We start from the raw sequence: 24,012 nt of genomic DNA on the forward strand, positions 1-24,012 counted from the left end.
TCTGCGGACGGAGCTGTCATTTGGCGCGGGCATTCAACACGGCAGCATTTTGTGCTTGTTTTGGTCAAACAAAGCCAGGAGATTGCGTTTTAGGACATCGATAAGTGAGTATGCGACAGCCCACGTGTTTGCTGAGCTTGAGCCTCATTTTTGATCGTTAAATGCAACTCTGTTTGGCTTTAGTTTGTCCGTGGTTTCGTGGAGAGTAGCAGGTCATAGACATAGTGCACAGTTGTACTCGGTACTTTCCCCTATAATTATGGCAGATGAGTTCAAAAATGTATATTCAACCCTCGTGTTATTTTATGATAAACTTACAAAAGTACATTTACGGAGCGATAAAAAGTGGGTAAAACAAATTAGATTTGATTTTTGATGTGTGTTTACCTGCACAAAATAAATCTGATTATCAAAAACGCATGTTAATCAATGGCTTCTTAGAGTAAGTGTGTGAAGAATACAACGTACAATTAATTTTAAAATAACACATTTTGTCGACAAAATGTGTCTCCTCACTAATTTTCCCCTTTTTTGCATTATTTTCCTAGTCAAAGCCTGCAGAGGTGTGAACAATCAGAAAGAAATAAGATTACTCCCATCAGATGTGTACTGTAGCTAGAATTTCAGAAATCTCCCAAATTTAAAAATTAGCTGCCGTTTGCACAGAAGTCCGAATTGCGTCAAATTAGAATCAGTTTATACTATAATAATATGATAATTCCAGAATTCAGATAATGATCAGATAACCAGTCATTTCAAATTCCCAAAGTTCATAAATGCAATTATACAGAAAATGCTCATGAATAATTGTGCCATGCCTTGTGTTGTGTAGGACGTGTGAAGAGCATGGAGGGGGGCAGGACCAGTTTTCCCTTCCCATACGAGCCTTACTCCATCCAGGAGCAGTTCATGCAAGCCCTGTACCGGACACTGGATCAAGGCAAAGTGGGCATCTTCGAGAGCCCCACTGGAACGGTGCGTGTGTGCTTTTAAAGTCATTCAAAAGAGTAAAATCTTGTCCCTTTTTTATATATATATATATAGCTCCTGCACACACAGCAAGACTAACTGTGTAGAGGACGCCATCACGGCCGGGAAGAAACTGCAGAAATGAACGGCAAAGAGTTTGACATTGATATTCGCCCCCACCCTTGCGAAGAGCGATCTGGCTCCCCCGCCCAACCCGTGTCGTAGTCTCAGAGAGTGCGTGTGTGCCCCGCCCACCCGTGACGTAGTGTGTCCCCCACAGCTGTCTGCTCCGCGCTGCGCCGCTCCGCGCCAGTGAGTGAGAAACGATAGAACTTCAGATCAACACTACTTTGAGACTAAAGAAATCTGGTGTTTATTCTACAGCGTGCGCAGAACAGATATATATATATATATATATATATATATATATATATATATATATATATATATATATATATATATATATATATATATATATATATATATATATATATATATATATATATATATATATATATATATATATATATATATATATATATATATATATTTTTTTTTTTTTTTTAATAAGTCTAAAGAATGGATAGTCTCCGGTCTGGAGAGACGGGAGATGGCGGAGGAGAGTTGATCGGTGGTCGAAGACGTTCTGGACGGCGTGGAGGAGCAGCCTTTTCTGGCTGCACGTGCCCGGAAACGTAAAAAGTCCCTTAGCTCGTCCGAGGGTTCTGGGAATGAGCAGCAGGATGAGACTGAAGCTATTGATGTCCGGGGTGAGAGCAGAGACTGTAAGGTGATCATAAAGCTTGCACAGGATAGTGCATCCTTTTAAGGAGTGGAATTCAGTGGCATTGTCAAAGAGCCTAACTGTAGCTGTGGGAGTGATCAAGAGTGCGAGTGTCCTTAGAGATGACTCGCTGCTGGTCGTGTGCAAGGACGCGGCTCAGCAACGGAAGGCGATTGGAACTAAACGTCTGGGTGGAAAGGACATTCTTGTGTCTGATGCTGAAAGAAACACGGTCAGAGGAGTTATCGTAGGTGTCCCTACGGCGACGTCTGTGGATGAAGTTAAGGAGAATTTGACTGGAGCTACGGTGGTGGACGCTAGGTGGTTGAAGGTGACCCGGTCTGGGGTAAGATGTGACAGCTTGTCGGTAATGGTAACACTTGAAGGGAGGTGCCTGCCTAGTAAGGTGTTCATTGGGTTCATGTGCCATAACGTTAGGCCATATGTTCCACCGCCCCTGCGTTGCTTTAAGTGCCAGCGCTTTGGGCATATTGCAGCGGTCTGTAGAGGGAGGCAAAGATGTGGTAAATGTGCAGGAGATCACGAGTATGGGAAGTGTGACGTGGGAGCAAAACTGAAGTGCTGTAACTGTGGGGAAGAACATAGCTCTGCCTACGGGGGATGCAGGTTTAGCAAAAGAGCTGCTGAGGTGCATAAAATAAAGGTCTCTCAAGGCATATCCTATGCAGATGCAGTCAAGAAAGGTTCAAGTAACAAGTTTAGAGTAAATACAGAGAGAGGAGCCAGTGCTGCTCCCAGCCAGGGCGAAATGAGAAAGGCCAGCGTGGCTCCCAAGAAGTGTGAAGGTTTCAAGAGTGGAGGTCCCAAGTGTGCAGGTTCCAGAATTACTGAGAATACCCTGGTTGTGGATAGAGAGGATTTTGTACTCTTTATGGTGGATGTTGTAAACTGTGCTGCTCAGACTCAAAGCAGAACTGAAAGGATCAGGATCATTGCTAAAGCTGCAGGGAGATTCCTTGGAACAAAGGAGCTTGATTGGGCAGATATAGAAAACAGGCTAAAGGCGCTAAATGGGAGTCGGAGTGATGGGGGTCTGCTTGTGGGGAGTCAGAGTGATCAGAGTGACGAGATGGGGGTGGGGGTGGTCTCCTGTCCTCGCCCAGTCTCGTAGACGCACGGCTACCAAGCAGCGACATCAGTGGAAATATTAAAGCCTGAAGAATGAAGCCTAAAGAATAAAGCTGTACGGTGGAAGCACCGAATGTCAAAGAAGGAGAGGAAGATGAAGAAGGGTCTCCCTGGAATAAAGCCGGTTGTTGTTGTTGTTGTTGTTGTTTTATGGCGGTTGGCATCCAATTGTTGCATTACCGCCAGACTTTATTCCTCAGACTCTGTCGTAGTCCGTAAAAGTACTCCTTCCATTGCTTTGGTGTTACAAAGCCCATGAGGTCATGATATGTCTTTGTGACTAGAATAGTTGTTGTTGTATCAGAGACCAACCGGCTTTATTCCAGGGAGACTCTTCTTCATCTTCCTCTCCTTCTTTGACGTTCGGTGCTTCCACCGTACAGCTTTATTCTTCAGGCTTCATTCTATAGGCTTTAATATTTCCACTGATGTCGCTGCTTGGTAGCCGTGCGTCTACGAGACTGGGCGAGGACAGGAGACCACCCCCACCCCGCCACTCCGATCACCCCGACTCCCCACAAGCAGACCCCCATCACTCCGACTCCCATCCAGCGCCTTTAGCCTGTTTTCTATATCTGCCCAATCAAGCTCCTTTGTTCCAAGGAATCTCCCTTGTTCCAAGGAATCTCCCTGCAGCTTTAGCAATGATCCTGATCCTTTCAGTTCTGCTTTGAGTCTGAGCAGCACAGTTTACAACATCCACCATAAAGAGTACAAAATCCTCTCTATCCACAACCAGGGTATTCTCATTAATTCTGGAACCTGCACACTTGGGACCTCCACTCTTGAAACCTTCACACTTCTTGGGAGCCACGCTGGCCTTTCTCATTTCGCCCTGGCTGGGAGCAGCGCTGGCTCCTCTCTCTGTATTTACTCTAAACTCGTTACTTGAAACTTTCTTGACTGCATCTGCATAGGATATACCTTGAGAGACCTTTTATTTTCTGCACCTCAGCAGCTCTTTTGCTAAACCTGCATCCCCCGTAGGCAGAGCTATGTTCTTCCCCACAGTTACAGCACTTCAGTTTTGCACCCACGTCACACTTCCCATACTCGTGATCTCCTGCACATTTACCACATCTTTGCCTCCCTCTACAGACCGCTGCAATATGCCCAAAGCGCTGGCACTTAAAGCAACGCAGGGGCGGCGGAACATATGGCCTGACGCTATAGCACATGTACCCAATGAACACCTTACTAGGCAGGCACCTCCCTTCAAGTGTTACCATTACCGACAAGCTGTCACATCTTACCCCAAACCGGGTCACCTTCAAACGCCTAGCGTCCACCACCGTAACTCCAGTCAAATTCTCCTTAACTTCATCCACAGACGTCGCCGTAGGGACACCTAGGATAACTCCTCTGACCGTGTTTCTTTCAGCATTAGACACAAGAATGTCCTTTCCACCCAGACGTTTAGTTCCAATCGCCTTCCGTTGCTGAGCCGCGTCCTTGCACACGACCAGCAGCGAGCCATCTCTAAGGACACTCGCACTCTTGATCACTCCCACAGCTACAGTTAGGCTCTTTGACAATGCCACTGAATTCCACTCCTTAAAGGATGCACTATCCTGTGCAAGCTTTATGATCACCTTACAGTCTCTGCTCTCACCCCGGATATCAATAGCTTCAGCCTCATCCTGCTGCTCATTCCCAGAACCCTCGGACGAGCTAAGGGACTTTTTACGTTTCCGGGCACGAGCAGGCAGAAAAGGCTGCTCCTCCACGCCGTCCAGAACGTCTTCCATCCCCGATCCACTCTCCTCCTCTGAAACAACAACAACTATTCTAGTCACAAAGACATATCATGACCTCATGGGCTTTGTAACACCAAAGCAATGGAAGGAGTACTTTTACGGACTACGACAGAGTCTGAGGACTACGAAAAGTCTGAGGAATAAAGTCTGGCGGTAATGCAACAATTGGATGCCAACCGCCATAAAACAACAACAACAACAGAATTAATTCTAAAGAATTAATTCTAAAGAATTAAGTCTAAAGAATAATAATTCTAATGCGGCACGAGAGGAAATGTCCCATCAAAATAAAAGAGGAAGTGAAGGCATTCATTGCGTCTCTGCTGGCCAATTGTGAAAATACACAATATCTGCAATGCACTTTTTTCATGGCGTCTCGAGGAGAATATAAACTAAGATTTTCAAACAAATCAGACAATGTTGAGTTTTTCACACAATGGGTAGAGGGGGCGCTATAGAGTAAATTTGTTAACTGGGTATTTATTTCCAATCCGACCATAAAAACGCATTAGTGAGTGAAATATATGAGCTCCGTAGATCAATTCCAATAGGCGTGACTTGTCCTTGAAAAAACATTCTTTACGGTGTTACGCGGAGACCGTAAAGAATATCAACATTCTTTTGGATATTTATTAAATTTCAATGTCTTTAGATGCAAAAGGTGTTGTTTTGAGCTCGATCGGACAAAAAACCTAGGACAAGCACGATTTTGAAAAAAAAAAGTCAAGCGTGGCGGTACCACTTTGATTCGACATGGCTGACTTCCTGTTTATCATAGAGCGATGCTGCCAGGTGCGTTTTACTCCTCAAAGGTAGCTCTATCACTGTCCCAAGTCTCGTGCCTAGGCCAAAGATTAAGAGTTTCATGTTTTTTCTTTTTTGAACTAGTCAGCACTGTTGCGACGGGCGTTCTCGCAACATCCATTTCGGGCCGAGCCGATCGCGTCTATGCCCCCATGTGTGACATTCATCATGTTAGGGGGTCAAAAATGCCAGAGTTGTGGCAAAATTTTACCATGCAAAACAATAATGATAAGAAACCATGGCAAGAACAATGTCTCGTCGCATTCCATAGAATGGAATGGCTCGAGCCAATAAATATTATTTCAAAACTGCAAATTACTAGTCAAACGCTTCCACCCCACAAGTCTGAAAGTTCGATAGTAGCATTATCTAAAGTGCCCGTGCGTGCTGCTGCTCACCGATGTGGCTGATGGAGTCCGTGCTTGCACCGGAATATCCACAGCGGACTCACACCGGGCTCTTTCGCGTCGACCGGACTCCAGCGTGAGTCCGCTGCGATGCCACACCGGACTCACGCCGGTCCACTCAACTTCCTGGTATAATTATTACAACCAGTAATATGCATAAAGTTAGCACTCTCGCCGTGAACAACAACACGCCATCATGCACACGGCGTCAGTCAGACGGCTGCATATGGCGGCTACAAAAGCATAGACTGCCTTGATGTGAAAATATCTTGCAACTTACTTTTTCGCATCTCCAAGTCGATACTTCGCGAGGTTTTGGAAACTGTCTTCTGTGAAATACATTGCCGCTGGGAATCCAAAAACATTCTCTTTGTCCGGACAAATTGTGTCCAAAGACGTCCTCTACTCTTCCGTTTGGGCCACTCAAAGAGCCCGCTTTCCTCTTGAGAGCAGTGCAGTGCTTCACATCTCCGTATTATTGCAAGATTCGTCGCGTAAAACGTAAAATTCCTCTCTGTTTAGCACATGTCCGACCAGAACGAGAGGGTCGGCTACAGTATGTTACCGGTGTGATGTCACTGATTTTGCAACAGCGGTTAAAGCATTCGGTTGCCAAGGCGGTTGCTATGGCGTGTTCTCAAGTTTGGCCGAATTAGCTCGTGACACTTTTTTTGTCATTGGTCAAAACTAACCGTCCAGACTTTGTTGTGAAAAAATTAAAGCTATATTCCACTTATTAACAGACGTTGCAGCCCATCTTTAAATGAAGCCGTAAATAACAATGCATCTTTAAAAACTATCCAGATTAAACATTAGCTGGTTTAAATGTACTTTTAAAGAGTTTTAAGTTTTGTAGATTGTGTAGATCTGATTCACTTTCCACCTTCATCAAAAGGTTTTACTGCATATAACGTTACTGCTAATAATAATTCAAATGATGTGATTTTTGATAAAATGGCGAAAGGCTAATTCAAGTATTGACTCAACTGTAGTTTTTAGTTTGTGCCACGGGTGAGTGAATTAGCCTCATCAACAGCTAAAAAATCTGTTCACTACTTTATCAAGACCACATTATTTCAATGATCATTATTAGTAATAAAATATATTTATAATAAAGACTATTCAATCTCAATCTACACAATCTAAACTCTTTTAAGGGCACAGTAGGACCAGGTGAGGGTCGCTAATGTTTAATCTGATTTTAAGATGCATTTTTATTCACAACTTCATTTAACAGAGATAAAATCAAAAGCAACATTTCAGGGTCTTTGCCGTTTTTTCTGCAGTTTCTTCCCAGCCGTGATGGCGTCATTAGAACGTTTCAAATTCTGGAATGGAGGCAACTGGAGGAGTGAAATTGATCATAACACATTTTCAGTGATTAACTGACATCAGATTTAAATGCTAATGATTTTGGGCCGTATTTTTCCCTTGGAGTTAGCGTTAACGTGGGCGCAGCAGAGCGCTTTTAGTCACATCTTTCCGTCGGTGCAATTGATGACAATACAGCGGAGAGATGGGAGGAGCTGAGCGGAGGAGAGACGGAGGGAGCTGAGAGAAGGAGAGAGGGTGAGAGGAGGAGAGACGGAACGGAGGGAGCTGAGAGGAGGAGAGATGGCAGGAGCTGAGAGAAGGAGAGACGGTGAGAGGAGGAGAGACGGAACGAGCTGAGAGGAGGAGGGATTGGAGGAGCTGAGAGGGGGAGAGACTGGAGGAGAGGAGGGGAGACGGAGGGAGCTGTGTTGTCAGGCGCATACCAATGAAAGGGACAATGACACTGGTACTAAATGCATTTATAGTATTAAAACATTACGCTGCTGTTATTTCAGGTTATTTTGTATAGTAAAATCTTATTTCAGGTTATTTTGTATTAAAAAAATATCATCTTTTTGTTCCTGTTATAATACCACATAATATCTGGAGGCTGTGGGGGGCATGGATGATTTCTCTATCCTTAAAGGGAGAAGCGCTGGGTTAAGGGTCATTTTTCGATAACTCCCACGTCACTAAATCTGAATCAAAGAAAATTTGGATTTCAATGTTTTGTCATTGGTGTCAATAAATGTGAATAATCGTAAAATTGTTAAGTTAATTCCCACAACAATCATAACACAATGATATAATATTGTGAGTTTATAACGACACTATTGATTGTGTTTTGGACCGCAGATGGTAAAGGCTGATCAATGTGTTGTACTCATCTGACTCCCCCATTTGTGTGATTCAGGGCAAGTCTCTGAGCCTGATTTGTGGAGCTCTCAGTTGGCTCACTGACTTTGAGGAGAAAAAGAAACAGGAAACTGCTGCTCTGCTTGAGAAAGGCCAGGCTGCCCTCTCCTCCACCTCCAGCTGCACCTCCACCTCCAGCTGCACCCAGGCCTCCAACCACGGCCCAGTAGAACCAGACTGGATCACTGACTTTGTCCAGAAAAAGACCGAAAGAGATCTGGTCTCCAAGCTGAAGGTGTGTGTGTGTGTGTGTGTGTGTGTGTGTATATGTATATGTATATATATATATATATATATATATATATATATATATATATATGTGTGTATATATGTGTGTATATATATATATATATGTGTGTATATATATATATATATATGTGTGTATATATATATATATATATGTATATATGTATGTATATATGTATATATGTATATATGTATATATGTGTATATATGTATATATATATGTATATATATGTATATATGTATATATGTATATATGTATATATGTATATATGTATATATATATATATATATATATATATATATATATATATATATGTATGCACACTTCTGTCACCCTCTATGAATAAAAAAGTGACATATTGGACAACACTGATTTATGTGAAAATCTATAATTTCATATTAAATGGGAGCTTATAATGAGCCTATTTGTCTCTATGGAGACAATCCTATGTAAGAACCGCCACCAGAAAAGTGACATAGTGTATCTTTAATGCTAAAAGACTAAAACAATTACTGTAGAAGTCAGAATGCGAAAGGCGTTTATTGCCATTGTCAGTGAACAGAATTAACAAACTAGGAACTTACTTTGGAATGAAGGTGCAACATACAACAATAATAATAGTTTGATAATAATAGTGTTTTGCCTTCGGGAAAAAAATACAAATATTAGCATTTATTTTAAAAATAAAAAAGTCAGTCAATACCTAGAGGTGGGCTTCTGCCTAGAGTGCAGAAATCCTGCTTTATACTCTACACATGTGCAGCGTGCTTAACCACTGCACCACCAGCGAAGCACCGCAGTCATATTCAACTGTTTTAAAATGTAGACAATACACTATTCTATAGTCATATTCTAAGTTTACATATCTGCAAAATGACAACTGTGACATGATCTATTTTTACATATACCCCCACATTTATTGACACTACCCCAGTAAAGTTATCGTCATGGGACTTCAGCACTTGAGTTTTGCTGACGTCTATTTCAATCTTTTGCAAAATGTTTACTTTTGCACCACAGGATGAAGAAATGAAAAGGAAGAAGAGAGAAGAACGTCTTGAGATGATCAGAAATGACGTCCAGCTGAAGTTTGCCCTGAAAAGAAAGGTAATCAAACACTGCAATAATGTTTCAAACGGTCCCACAGTTCTACTCAAAATGCACGTTTCTCTCAGAGTGAAGAGGACGAGACGCTGAAGCTGCTGCAGATGAGTAGAGAACAAACTGCAGACGAAGTGAAGGAGGATGAGAAGCTGGTTGTGGCGGAATATGAAAGCGACGATGAAACTAAATCAAACAACAGGTCAAATGTTTCTATGTACATTTTAAGTTTTCTAAATGTCCAAAATGTAGATTCAAGTGACAGGTTAGACTACATATTTCACAAAAAAACCCAATATGTTTAAGATTTTGCCTATTTTTCCCAGTTTGACAGTTTTGGAGAAGTTTATAGTGTTACTTACTGTATGGACATCCATATAAATTACACAATAGTGTAGTTAAAGTCCAATTGTTTTTCTGACCCTCACAATGCAGTGTGGTCTATAGGGGTGTGCCAAAACATTGAAATATTTTTTGTTATACTAAAATTTGGTGATTCAGTATAAATATTGTGGGCTGCTGTATGGATATATTTTTTGATATATCTTCCCAAATGATTTTGTGACCAAACTACAATTTTGTTGCTTGTTTATAGAAAGGAAACTTGCAAACCATTTGACATTTTGACTCTTTTGATGATTAAAATGGGTGTATTTCATTTTGAGTTTGTGCAGGTTTGACAAAGAAAAATGTTGTTAAAATGTATTGGGTTGTTTAAAAATAGTGATATATCGTAGAATATCGTGAGCAATATATTGATTATCGCATGTATTGCAAAATCGTGATATTATCGTATCGTGAGCCGCGTATCATGTTTTGCATTTAATCGTGAGGGACCCTGTGATTCCCAGCCTTTAATATTGACCGGCCTAGTGACCAGCGCTGGACTCTACTTTTCAAGGTGTATTGTGGGACATTTTTAATTGCACTACTTTTTCACCGGACAGGTACTAAAAAAAATGGGTCGTACACCACATACAGTAGTACGCACTGATTTCACCGTACGGAAGTTTGATAACTGAGAAGCTGTATTTACAGAGATGAACCATACACAAATATCACAACATCTGCATTTTAACAATTTAGAGGCAAATTCTACCATAGAATGTACAAATGTAATTCAGTTTTTGGATTGATATGGGCAGTTTGGAATTATGTTGTGATGCAAAACCAAGTAATTCAGTTTTTGGATTGATACAAATGATTCTACTACAACCAATATTTCCACTCCTCAAGATGTTGCTTCTCTGTTTAGATTCCATGGGTTTGACGATGACGAGGATGAAGAGCTGGTCGAAGAACATGTTACAAAGGTGCAGTTATGGTCATATACTGTATGTGTAAGGACATAAGGATGTTTCTGATGAGGTGATGTTTCAGATTTACTTCTGCAGTCGGACTCACTCTCAGCTGGCTCAGTTTGTGCGCGAGGTTCAGAAGAGCACGTTCAGTAAAGACGTCAGTGTGGTGAGCCTGGGCTCTCGCCAGGTAAGCCTCAAATAATCCTTTAAAGTAAATGTAGGATTTGTTCTTGCATATTTATCAACATTACCTTGTATATAAAGTAAATGTCCCATATCAATCTCTGGATGCAAATGGATCAATGAAATGTCCTATGTGAACGTTTATATGTGAAGAACAAACTTAATAACGCAGTAGATTATCAAACGGCTTTAAAATTTAGTTTTCATTGTCTGATTTTCACAAGAAAGCACTCTAACCGTACTTTTAACTCACAGAATTTATGTATTAATGAAGAGGTGCAGCGTCTCGGGAGCATTCAGCGCATCAACGACCGCTGCCTGGAGATGCAGAAGAACAAACATGGTGCGGATTTATATATTATTCATGTTTATCATCATAGACTCTTTAAAATGCAATGTCATCAGAATGTTCAAAACTCCGGAATGAAGGCGATTGGAAGCAAAATAAAGTAAACCGTAATACTTTTTCAATGATTAAATGACATTCAAACTTCTGATAGATTATGATGAGTCTTAAAATAATTTCCAGGGTAGAAATATATTTATATATAAATTTTAGTTTTTTTTCATTAAGAATATAAAACAATTTTTAATTTTCAAGCCTCAAAAATGTTATATTACATTCTTTACCAAAAAATATACAATAAACAATAAATAAACAAAGCACGTAAATACAATAGTAAATGTCTTTTAAACCAGGCCCTGATATATTTCTCTTTTGTGTTTGTAGAAAAAGCTGACCCTGAGGACGAAGCCAAACGAAAGCGTGGGCCGGCTAAGGCAGTGTGTCCCTTTCACAAAGTGTCGGCGCAGCTGCAGATGCGGGACGACATCCTGGGGCGCGTTCAGGACATCGAGCAGCTACTGAAGCGGGGGAGGGACTTGCACTCTTGTCCTTACTACGCCACGCGCCTCTCGGTCCCGCCCGCACAGGTCCGGACCGTTTCTCAAACTTTACAAGTAGTTTCTCGACAAAAGGATTCACAATTTAATTTTAATAATTCAAAAATAAACTGAACAAGACCAGAGAGTTAATTTAGATTAAAGTGCCTATGACAGGTTGAAATACTAATTTGACTAAAACGCAGATAAGAGAAATATATTTAAGATTTTGATTATTTTTCTTTACAAACGTTATCCCAGTTTGACCATTTTTTTGATTTATAGTTTTAGTTCCTGACATCAAAGTAGGAAATTACCGTTACGTCACAGAATTTTTTTATTTGATGGATACAAATATATCAGCAATATTTTGGAACTCCTGAATTGAAAGTGTCCAATCATAATCTACACGTGTCAGAATAATATCACTGCATAAAAAGCATAATATGTCTTCTTTATAAAGCCTATGTCTGATGTTTGTCCTCCATGCAGCTTGTGGTGCTGCCTTATCAGCTGCTGCTCCATGAGGCCACTCGCCGCGCTGCAGGGCTCCAGCTGAAGGGCCAGGTACGTCCTCGTCTCTCTCAGCTCTGTGCAGGAGCAGGCTGCAGTGTTCTAAAGCCCATGGAGCTGTTTGTGCAGGTGGTGATCATAGACGAAGCCCACAATCTGAGTGACACGCTCTCATGCATCCACAGCTCAGAACTGACCGGAGCCCAGGTAACCACGCTGAAACAAATGTTTGATGATGTTCAAGCTTAAATGACTTAGCTATAGGTCTGTCGCAGCTTTGCCGGGCCCACTCTCAACTCAGCCAGTATTTGGACCGCTACAGGTGAGTTTAAATGTTTACAAAAGTACAAGAATCCGACATGGCGACTTAACTGTATGGTGTGTGGGTTTGAAACCAGAAGCAGACTCAAAGCCAAAAACCTCATGTACATCAAACAGATCTTGTTTGTGATCGAGGGTCTGGTCAAAGCTCTCGGAGGTGAGACATTTGATTTTCACTTATTAATTATGCTTTTTTTAGGTATTTAGAATTGAACTTAACTTAACATTCATTTTAAACTGCAATAGTGATAGAAAAAGGTTTCCTGTTCAGAAACTGCAGAACTGACGCGCTCCACGATTTAACGATTATTCACAATCATTCCCGAGATCTCGCCTGACACACGACTATTTCTCAAGTTTGTGACCAGCTTTATGAAATTGAAGCGTCTGAATGAAATGTGTAAATGTGTCTTCTAAAATTGTCAGGGTTATTCTTTTCTTTAGTTCTTGCCATTATATTGTCATCTAAGAATCACAATAATCAATTAACTGAATTCTCTTGACATCCCTCTCCCTGTATGTTGAGTGCTGCCATTTCCCATTTCCCCTTCCACTATAAACATGTACAATAAGACAGAAGATAAAAAATAATTGATGATACTTTCTTGTGTAGGTAAAGTGGGGCAGAACCCGCAGACTCAGAGCACACAGGCTGGTGAGTGAATAATACACAAAACATGGATTAACTCATCATTATAATTGCTCTATTTTTGTCTTTCAGGCACAGAAATGCTAACTATTAACAACTTCCTTTTCAAGGCCAAGATCGACAACATCAACTTATTTAAGGTAATAATGCTAACGCTGAGCGTTGCAATTCATTTGTTCAAAGATTATGAGGAATCATGCTACACAACTTCAGTGTTCACTTTGTAGTATATCTGTCAAGTTATTTTCAAAATTGACTTTTTACAGACAAAAGTTAAACAAATACTAAATATTATTATCAATGAACATGACTGAAACTGTGGATCAGAATGATGTAAGGGTATTTATTTATTCCTTTTTAATTAAATGTCTTCATAGAATTATAGAAAGTACATATCCAGTCAATTTGTTCCTTTTGACATTTAGACTAAATCATATTTAAAATTAGATAATATCAAATTTTACTGTTACAATTTTAAGTTAATGTGACATACGGCTGAAGGAAAAAACTTATCTTTTTAGTCTACATTGATTTGGAATGACATATTTTCCCTTCTAAAATGGTTAAGATTATGATTTGTTATTATGTTTTTGACAAGATGAAAACGAAGTGAAAATGGTGTTATCTTTGTGTCTTTAGCTGCAGAGGTACTTTGAGAAGAGCATGATCAGCAGAAAAGTAAGCCTTTCAGCCCTGTACTGTGCGCCCAGCTCTCATTTGAAACATGAGCATGTGTTGTGTGTTCAGCTGGGGAGCTTTGTGGAGAAGTATGCAGGCACAGGGGTGAGTGTTCACCCCCAGAACCCCAATAAGGAGAACGGACTCAACCGCTACCTGCAGAGCCTCCAGAGCCACCACTCTCAGCCAGGTTTATACCACCCTTACTTTAGCTCACCTCTATGTCACCTCACGTCTGCTTGGTGAATGATGATGTCACCGCTTTGCCTAGAATGTCCTACAGTATTTCATAAAACATACAGTGCACCTTTAACCCTACCTGACCAGCCAGTCCCTCCCACATTCTGTTCAAATGCGGAACGGTCTGGATTCGGACCATTGGGGGGTGTCAAAAAAACGCTCCAGCATTAACCGGTCCAACCACCACAGTTAATATGTGTCAAGTGTCTCTCAAATGCGGAAGACTTTGTGTCACGTGCCTCTCGAATGCGGAAGACATCTCTCAAATATTTTGTTCTGAATGTTCCGAAAATATTTAACTTAATTTACCTCAGATTTACAGAGTTTAGTGCGTCGCTTGTTGACTCAGCAGAAGTCCGCAACAGTCTGTTATTTTTATTCTTCCCTCGTAATCCATCATGTTTGTTTGGACACGCATGGACAATGCGTTTGTCTGATTGGTTAATCTGCCTGTCAACCCTCCCATTGGAAAATGGAGAGATTGGGTTGGATCTCAGACACTCACGGTTTTGTAAAGTAGTCTGTCGTGTTGGGAATGGCTGGTCAGGCAACCTTTAACCCACCTCGTACCAGCAGCAGATGCTCCTTTATTAAACCAAAGTAAATCCATGATTATTTAAAAGAGGGAAAGTAACTTAAGGAGAGACACTGCAGGTGAACAGGCAAAATCTTCAATTTAGAGATATCAGTTTGAAACTTCAAAACGTCTGTAGTAGGAAAAAGTATTGGGCATCAATGGTGGTACGAGGCTTAAAAATGACTGCGACTGCACATATTTCTACATTAATCTGAAAGACGGACAGAGCCAGGTTTAAATGTCTTAGTATTTGAGTAAACTAGATCTGACTAAAACCTCTTTTTGACTAAAACCTCTTTTTGAGTTAAAAGTGTAATAAGTCAGACTTAGTCTTGTGCGCCAACAAATCCTTCTGTACAGTCAGTCAAAAGTCCAACATTTTAAAGTTTGGTGTGTGTTTTTGCTACTTTAAATACTGATATTTATATCTGGGATGAAAATGTATTTGAAGAAAACAGCCATTGAAGTTACAGCATCCCACATAAATATATGAATGCAAGTGGATTAAATGAAATTATAAAACATCTTTAGGGACAATGTTGTTTCCACATGAAATTTTAAATGCCGAGAGAAAACTTTTAATTTTGAAAGTGGCCCCTACACTGCCTGTAGTGTCTTTAACCAGCTTGAAAGCAGAGCTAAACTAAACGGTCCCAACTAAAGCACAGTATTGTATGTAACCAAGTGAGTGAGTGAAAATGCACATGTCTTCATACTTAAAAGCTGTATAAAGCCAAAGGTAGGGAATATGTGCTTTTTATCACGTTTGACTATTTTATTTTTTCCAATTAAAAATTAGATGTCAAAAATGTTTATTCAGCAGATAAAAGTCTCCTGATGCTTTGCCATATCCACAGCCTTTTTGTGAAGGTTGTGGATTTGGCTCATTGCCCCACCTCTTCTTAATAATGCAATTTTCAATGCATGCAGTGTCTGTGTTACTTTTCAACAAGGAACCTGGTGGCGCTGTATTACTACGTTTTCAGGCGTCTTGTGGATTCACACACAAAAAGCGGTTCTATGGTCACAGAAGACGTTGTTGTTGTTGTTGTTGTTGTTGTTTTATGGCGGTTGACATCCGAGTGTTGCATTACCGCCAGACTTTATTCCTTAGACTTTGTCGTAGTCCTAAAAGTTCTTCTTCCAGTGCCTTGACTTCCAGTGCTTTGTCCTCAGACTCTGTCGTAGTCCGTAAAAGTACTCCTTCCATTGCTTTGGTGTTAAAAAGTCTACGCCGTGCGTCTACGAGCTGCCACTCGTAGACGCGAAACTTCCCTTTTTATTTGATTTGTATTTGACCTTGTCTTCTTTGCCTCTTTGCAGTTTCTTCCTCAGAGCAGCAGGGGGCATCAGAGTCTGATAAAGCGATGTCCACTTCTCCCATGATGCAGGTGGAGGGCTTCTTCATGTCTCTTACCAACAGTAACACTGATGGGCGAGTGGTGCTGCACAGACGAGGTACTACCCTTTTCCAGCAGTTTAAAGGACATAATCTGCATTATTTGTACCGTTATTGGCCTTTAAACATTTGTTCTGAATGTGATAAAAACTTAGTTGCAGTATTTCTAATAGTAGATCTGTGATTGACGTGACTGGTCATGACGGCCCTTTCTGTGCTTGTGCAGCCTCTCTGTCGGAGAGCAGTGTGAAGTTCCTGCTGTTGAACCCGGCCGTGCACTTTGCCCAGGTGCTGAAGGAATGCCGGGCTGTGGTCATCACCGGAGGGACCATGCAGCCGGTACGTGCTTTTTTTGTCTTTTTTTTTTAAACACTTCTTTATATTCATAAACATCTGCAAATCACATCCTGACATTCTTTCATCACCTGCTTGACTCCATGGAGATGTTATTGCTTTACCTAAAATATTCCAGAGTATATCATCAAACGTTTAGAGGTTATGCAGATGATTCCACAGCATTCTGAATTTAAAAACACATGAGAATGGTGAGAAATTAGCACAAAATATAACTCAAATGTGAAAGAGCTGCTAGAACCAAATGGCAAATGTAAATGTACAACTCTTCCATATATTTAGTTTGTACCCGACATCTAACAGACGAAAATCAATTAAACGATTGTGGAAAAGCAGATAAACAACAGGAGCACTGCAGCTAGACTCACTGATGAAGAGTCACTTTTCTCTCCTTAAAGAACATGTTTTTGAGTCCATTTGGAAATCAGTTGTTGCGGCAGTTGAATGTCGTTAGCAAACAAGCTAGCTAAGCTCTGGCCAGTTGCAGCAACAATGAGAGTGTATGTCTGTGTGTCTATCAGACACATAGATACAGACACAGACTGTAAACAGATCGCTCTCCTGACTTGCTGCCCTTTTCAACAATGGCCAAGTCGTGAGCACTGTGAGAGTTGACTGCTCGTTGCAACACTCTCCCTATTTTTGCTCTATTTATTGCAGTATTTTAAATACTCTCTGGAACTTTTGTACATTCCTTTGTAAGGTCAGGGCTTACAAACACGCGTTGGCTAGTATATTTTTAAAGAAGTTTTTCTTATTCCACTTCTGTTCCTAATCTTTGTTTCTGTTCCTAATCTGTGTTGCAACAATGAAATAAAGGTTCTCTCATCTTATCTCTGTATGAAGTGAAATATGTTCACGTTAAGACAAGATAATAAAGATGTTAAAAGGTGTAACTTCTCGTAACATGACAATGTTCTCGTTGTATCGCCTAATTCCCAGCCACCGTTACTGCCAGTGTGGAGTTTGGTGGTGCATGCTGGGATAGGTGATATCTGCAGTAGCTCACTTGCTTTTGCATACCTTTTTTATTGCTCAAAATACCTTGAAAAACATGCACCCAGGTTGCCTTATTGTCTCCATTGAGATAAGTTTAATGCCTTTCTGAGGAACATTGCAGGCAAAGCAATAAAATCTTTATGAAAACAAGCAGGTGACAGATGCTACATGTATACTTGCAGGTTTCAGATTTCAAGCAGGAACTTCTCTTCTCTGCTGGCGTGGATGAGGGACGGATTGCAGAGTTTTCATGTGGTGAGCATTAAAACAGAGATGCATTTAACAAGAAAACATGGGAATATTCTGTCTCCTTTGGTGCAGGTCATGTGATTCCTCCTGAAAACATTCTTCCTATCGTCCTGTGCTCTGGCCCTTCAGGTCAGGAGCTAGAGTTTACTTTTCAGAGCCGAGAGACTCCAAGAATGGCAAGTGGATTTACTTATCAAATCAAACTTTTTATTTATTTTATGCTTTTATACATGAAAAATCATTTCTAAGTGTCTCTGTCCAGATGGATGAGACCGGCCGCGTCCTCTCCAACATCTGTAACGTGGTGCCTGATGGAGTCGTGTGTTTCTTTCCCTCTTATGAGTATTCGAGAAAGATCATATCTCACTGGGAGACCACTGGAGCTCTTAGTCGAATGGCTAACAAGAAAAAGGTGAGTGACGGCAAAGACTTATGGCTAGAAAGAATACACCTATTAACGGTTTGCTGGCTAGAGTTATCTTTTTTAAGATACTTGTATTTATATAATATTAGGGATGTTCAAAGAGGGGTGAATAATCCTACCCAGGGTTTCTTTGGAGGTGAAAAGAAGTCATTAAAATGCTTCCACTGCACATTCAATAAAGTGTAACTGCCAGTAATTGTAACTGTTATTACAGTTCTAGGTTCAAGGATAATATTAAGCACAAACTACCAACAATAAGATGATTTAATACAACAAAATAAAACTAAGGTTTCACAAATCTTTCATTTCCTTTTTTATTTATTTTTTGATAAAACATAGTGTCAGTCGTAACGTCTTTTTCAGTTTTTTTTCTCCATTTCTTTGCGTTAATCAAGTAATTTTGACTAGAAGGAAGTCTAGTCAATGGTCATAGTTCCTTTTAGTTTTCATCTGCAAATCCTAGATTTGCAGATCTAGATTTGTGGTGAATGAGCCCCAGTGCTCTAGATCTTGTGCCAGTCCCAGGTTGCAGTCTCCAGGCAAGGCAGCGAGCAGCGGAAATAAAAGAAATAGCAAAGGCCATAGAAAAGCACAGCGGTGCTAAGCACTGCTCCCCTGCTCCACCCCTCCCTTGCTCTTTTGCACCCTTGCTCCACTCCTCCCTTACTCCCCCTACTCCCTTGCTCCCTTGCACCCTTGTTCCACTGCTCCACTGCTCCCCTTGCTCCCCTTCCTCCCCTTCATCCTGACTAGTCTCCCAGTTCTTGCAGCTGAAAAACATCCCAACAGCATGATGCTGCCATCACCATGCTTCACTGTAGGGATGGTACTGGCCAGGTGATGAGCGGTGCCTGGTTTCTTCCAGACATGAAGCTTCTGTTCAAGACAAAGGATTCAATCTGTGTTTCATCAGACCAGAGATTTTCGTTTCTCGTGGTCTGAGAGTCCTTCAGATGCCCTTTTACACACTCCTGACGAGGTGTCAAGCGCCTTTTACTGAGGAGTGGCTTCAGTCTGGCCACTCTACCATACAGGCCTGATTGGTGGAGTGCGGCAGAGATGGTTGTTCTTCTAGAAGGTTCTCCTCTCTTCCACAGAGACACGCTGGAGATCTGTCAGAGTGACCATCAGGTTATTGGTCACCTCACTGACTAAAGCCCTTTCCCCCCCGATTGCTCAGTTTGGCTGTTCTAGGAAGAGTCTTGGTGGTTCCAAGCGTTTTCCATTTCGGGATGATGGAGGCCACTGTGCTCAGAGGAACCTTCAATGCTGCAGACATGTTTCTGTCCCTTCCCCAGATCTGTACCTTGGTACACTCCTGTCTCGGAGGTCTACAGACAGTTCCTTGGACTTCATGTCTTAGTTTGTGTTCAAACACTGTTAACTGTAGGACCTTTTATAGACAGGTGTGTGCTTTTCCAAATCATGTCCAATCAACTGAATTTACCACAGATGGACTCCAGTCAAGTTGTAGAAACATCAAGGAGGATCAGAGGAAAAACCTGAGCTCAATTTTGAGTGTAAAAACGCTGAATACTTGCAAACATATGATTTGTTTTATTTTATTTTTATTACATTTGCAAAGAATTCTAACAACCTTGTTTCATGTTGTCATTATGGGGTATTTGTAGAATGTTCAGACAAATAATGAATTATATCAATTTTGGAATAAGCCTGTAACATAACAAAATGTGGAAGAAGTGAATACTTTACGGATTTTAATTTTTTCAAAAGTAGATACAAGATCAAAAACACACTCAAGCAACAAACTGGAGTACCGGTACTTCTTCCACCACGGACTGAATCTAGATGAACGTAACACTATTTTTTTACATAGACAGAGGTCATACAGAAGGAGATTTACCTTAGCCTACAGTAGGTGTACTGAAGTAGTTTTCAAAGCCTCAACAATGCTTAATATAATAGACCTTTACCTTAACTTTTTGCTGCGTTAACAGATATGATTCTGGTCCATTATTCTTTCAGATTTTCCAGGAGCCAAAGAAAGCCAACCAGGTGGAACAGGTGCTTGGTGAGTTTTCCCGGTGTATCCAGGTAGGCACATGAACTGAACACTGAACTGTGTGTCTACATATGTTTGAATAATGTAAAATAGTGTTTATTCTGAACAGAGATGTGCTCATGATGGTGGCAGTCTCACAGGAGCCTTACTGTTTTCTGTGGTTGGAGGAAAGATGAGCGAAGGCATCAACTTCTCTGATGATCTGGGAAGGTTTGCATAACTTTTATTTTGTGGGCTGCACAGTTTTGGGGGGAAAAAATATGCAGAATCCCATGCAGTTCAGAACATGTTTGTTGGACTAGCAACAGGTTATAGAGATTAGAATTAGGAGATGGGATGTTTACGTATAATGCAAAATTCACTTCACTTCACATTCACTGAAATGTTAACAATATTATAACATTGTTCTTATTTAAAACATATCTAGAGTTGTATTAACTTCATTCTCATTTTTTTCCATTTAAATCTGGGGTACCTAATTTAAAAACGGTAAATAGCTCTCACAATCACAAAGACATATTACTCGTATGGACATGCATGTTTGGTTTTTGGCCTCCTGCACAGCTTTAGATCAGCCTAAACAGGGAATCGGCTCTCATCCCAAAGTATCAGTGACTCGCATGGCTCTTTCTTACAAGTTTGAACAGTTAAAATGTTTAATAATTAGAAGATGGCATGTGGCGGTCTGATTTTTCCTCAAAGTTCTGCTTTTACAATACACTTTCTGAGGTGGAAACAGAATTGACTAATTATGAGAAATAAAGGTTTAATCCTGTTCATGAGGTTGTCTTCTCTCGCTCTCTAAATCAATTACGGTTTTAATCATAGTAATTGTTTTAAGTCCATAACATCAGACTCACTCTGAGGATTTCTGCCATCAAACTGCAAATATTACAACTGCATGCCTATGTTTATTAGTTTAGTTTGGTCTTTATTTGTCAGGGACCATGTACAAAATCATTCATCTTCAAGAGAAAAGATGATCTGCACCAGATTTAGCTACAACAATAATAAAAGTACACATTTCATTACAATTACAACAAGTTACATTTCATTAACATCAGCGCAGTAAAATACACTATAAAACAAATCAATTTCCTACAAATTTACTAAATTAGTAAAAAATACATCTAAAATCTTTGCTGATTTGCCGGGCACAGCTAGTTGATTTTGTCAAAGGTTCATTCCCACTGCTGCCAGTTGATGGCGTGCATGCTTAGCTTGCTCTGACATAATGTGAGCATGCATTTGTAATGAACGTGAGGCTTAAAAATAGTGCAGTGCCCTACCTTAGACGTCACAAAACTGGAAATGTTGACTGTTTTTGAGGCTCAAAAAGGAAAGGACTTTCTAAACCAGGATCAAACAAGCATGTCCTAAACCATGAGATGCCAGAGAAAAGATCCTCAAGATGATGTTTAAAAGCCAAAAACAATACAAAAATGTTCACTTTAATTTGTAAGATTGAAGATACTCTGCAACCTTTCTGCTGGAGGACAAGTCATACCAGCTTGTCTCCATGGCGATGCTATCACTTTACCTAGAATGTTCCACAGTATGTCCATAAGGAAGACCGTAAGATATAGCCTTAAATTTAGGTTTTGGAACCAATCATTTGATCAGGTGTAGGGATTTCTTGAATCTGTATTTGAGCACAAAGCAGAAATAGAGATCCACTTGTACACAGGTGTGTTGTGATGGTGGGAATGCCTTATCCGAACATCAAGTCCCCAGAACTGCAGGAGAAGATGGCCTATCTCGACAAACATCTAGTAAGGCATCTACAATATTGGTTATTTCTTAACATCTTCTTTATGGTAACAACTAACCAAATCTGTTGTGTTTGTGTCAGCCTCACAGCGGAGGGAGGAGTCCTGGCCAGGCGCACATCGAGAACCTCTGCATGAAGGCTGTCAATCAGTCCATAGGCAAGTGTCCAATTCATAATACAATTTCCTGCATGTCTCTCATCCCCAGTCCATGCTACTGTGTCCTGTCTAAAAAGGCCTAGGGGCCAAAAAGGCCTTAAAAAGATAAAGTAAAATGTATGCTGCCATTGAGGGAGCACACATCCAGTTTTTGACCAGAAAGCGGCAAATGTACCCAGTTAGTTTGGACTTGGATAAATAATGAATTGCACACAAAAATAACTGTAGATGGTGTTTAGTAGCATTGTCTGATTAGTAGCAAAATAAATATGATTTGGTGTTTAGTCCCACTTTAACATGAATAATACTATTAATAATAATACTAATAATATTATTATAGTATTGTTTTTCTTCTATGATGACATTTTAAATGTCACCATTAAATACTAATCCTTCCTGTATCTCTTATAGGAAGAGCCATCCGTCACCGTGGAGACTATTCCACCATAGTCCTGTGTGACAGGCGCTACTCCCGTCCTGCCACCTTGTCCAAGCTGCCCTCGTGGATAAAGGAGCGCACCAGCACGTATGCGTCGTTTGGGCCTGCGTTTGCAGCTCTGAGAAAGGTACGAGTACAGCACTGCACTCTCTAACTCCTGTGGCATTCATTCATGTTTACTGTTGCAGTTCTTTCTGGACAAGAAGCAACAGCAGTAGCAGATGTCAATTTAGCTCATCAAATCATCAAGGAAAATGTTTCAAATTCAGTTGTTTTTTTTCAAAATAGTTTTTGAAAATGTCAAAAAAATAAATTTGACAAATACACATTTTAATTGTCAAGCAGTATCAGGGAATGAAAAAATATTATACAGTACATTCAAGTCATGTGCACAGTTGATATCTAAATATTAGCTTCTGAAATAAAAGGCGACTTTTTGTTGCATTGATTTGAATGTTAAATAAATTATGTTCTATATCCTATGCTTTGTGTTTCATTTAGTCAATTTGATGCATTTTACACTGATCTTATATAGCGGCAGTTGTATGAAAAAATAGAAAGTGTTAATTTCCTCTATGTAAACTGTCCATGTTATTCAGAGTTCATGGTTGCCATGGGTTACGCCTCCCAGTCATCGTCGTCTGCTGTGGCGGTGTGGGGAGCCGGGGTTGGGGGGATCACGTCTGACATTCTAGCAAACGCACCTCCACTGCCGCTGGGGGCCTCACCCGCCTCGCCTCCGGCGGGGCCCTTCCCAGATATACCTGAAGACAAGCGGAGAACACAAACATTCAAATATAAAAACAGCTTTCGTTTGGTTAGTCGAGTTGTATGACGTTTCAAATAATCTTGTGAATCTATCAAATGCATGTCAATCATTTAGCAAGGTTTCATGGGTCTTCTCCGACATGTTCCTTGGATGTTGGATATGATATCTTATCCCCCGTTCAGCCCTGATATACTTTATTATATAGAAAAATATACTGTGGTTTACAATAGTACTCGTACCCCTGGAACTATGCCACATTTTGTCATGTCACGGCCACAAATGTGAATAAATTGTGTTGCTCCTTTACAAAAATCCTAGTACAATGTGAAAATGATATATAATTTCTGGATAAAAAAAACAAACTGTAAAGTTCAGCATGAAACGGTATTCAGGCCCCTGAGTCAATACTTTATGGGACTGCCTTTTTCTGCAGTTACAGCTGAAAGTCTGTTGGGGTTTGTCTCTACAGCTTTGCTCACTGACAGAATGACATTTTTGCCCATTCTTCTTTGCAAAACCGCTCAAGCTCAAGTTAGATAGTATGGAGAGCGTTTGTGAACAGCAGTTTTCTGATCTTGCCACAGATTCTCAATTGGATTTAGATCTGGAATTTGACTGAACCGTTTTAAACCACTTC

At 40.5% G+C, this 24,012-nt stretch overlaps 2 protein-coding genes and 1 pseudogene across 4 annotated transcripts in view; 1 reads left to right on the plus strand and 2 right to left on the minus strand.

The window, feature by feature from the left end:
- On the plus strand, positions 1 to 22,927 carry ddx11 (DEAD/H (Asp-Glu-Ala-Asp/His) box helicase 11). Of its 2 annotated transcripts, none has more exons than XM_072435935.1 (28): positions 1 to 104; positions 833 to 975; positions 8,098 to 8,334; positions 9,367 to 9,453; positions 9,522 to 9,649; positions 10,703 to 10,760; positions 10,828 to 10,935; positions 11,187 to 11,274; positions 11,662 to 11,864; positions 12,306 to 12,380; positions 12,456 to 12,533; positions 12,602 to 12,648; positions 12,725 to 12,804; positions 13,261 to 13,302; positions 13,369 to 13,436; positions 13,936 to 13,974; positions 14,044 to 14,164; positions 16,115 to 16,249; positions 16,417 to 16,529; positions 17,726 to 17,798; positions 17,865 to 17,968; positions 18,055 to 18,204; positions 20,203 to 20,271; positions 20,349 to 20,449; positions 21,927 to 22,011; positions 22,092 to 22,171; positions 22,583 to 22,733; positions 22,795 to 22,927. In XM_072435935.1, exons 2-28 carry the CDS (start codon positions 847 to 849, stop codon positions 22,822 to 22,824), a joined length of 2,679 nt encoding a protein of 892 aa, XP_072292036.1. In that variant the 5' UTR covers positions 1 to 104; positions 833 to 846; the 3' UTR covers positions 22,825 to 22,927. The 2 variants fall into 2 exon arrangements, with proteins under 2 accessions (XP_072292036.1, XP_072292037.1); XM_072435936.1 differs by lacking the exon at positions 1 to 104 and adding an exon at positions 546 to 563.
- LOC140349277 (uncharacterized) lies at positions 18,656 to 19,696 on the minus strand (annotated as a pseudogene).
- The window catches only part of wash1 (WAS protein family homolog 1), a 19,121-nt gene continuing 18,026 nt past the window's right edge, over positions 22,918 to 24,012 (minus strand). For both annotated transcript variants that reach the window (XM_072435938.1, XM_072435937.1), the window contains exon 11: positions 22,918 to 23,370. In XM_072435938.1, coding sequence (XP_072292039.1) covers positions 23,225 to 23,370 — 146 coding nt within the window. In that variant the 3' untranslated portion in view covers positions 22,918 to 23,224. The remainder of the gene's footprint in view (positions 23,371 to 24,012) is intronic.

This window comes from Eucyclogobius newberryi, unplaced genomic scaffold (assembly GCF_026437365.1).
Source record: "Eucyclogobius newberryi isolate DKJ021-1_F unplaced genomic scaffold, fEucNew1.0.hap1 SCAF_7, whole genome shotgun sequence".
Taxonomy (NCBI): Eukaryota; Metazoa; Chordata; class Actinopteri; order Gobiiformes; family Gobiidae; genus Eucyclogobius; species Eucyclogobius newberryi.

What these genes read in the sequence shown, in the direction of transcription:
- ddx11 (XM_072435935.1), top strand. Translation starts at nt 847, where the DNA reads ATGGAGGGGGGCAGGACCAGTTTTCCCTTCCCATACGAGCCTTACTCC. An exon ending in TGAGCCTGGGCTCTCGCCAG is followed by an intron (nt 10,936 to 11,186) that starts GTAAGCCTCAAA and finishes TTTAACTCACAG; the next exon opens with AATTTATGTATTAATGAAGA. An exon ending in ACAACATCAACTTATTTAAG is followed by an intron (nt 13,437 to 13,935) that starts GTAATAATGCTA and finishes TTGTGTCTTTAG; the next exon opens with CTGCAGAGGTACTTTGAGAA.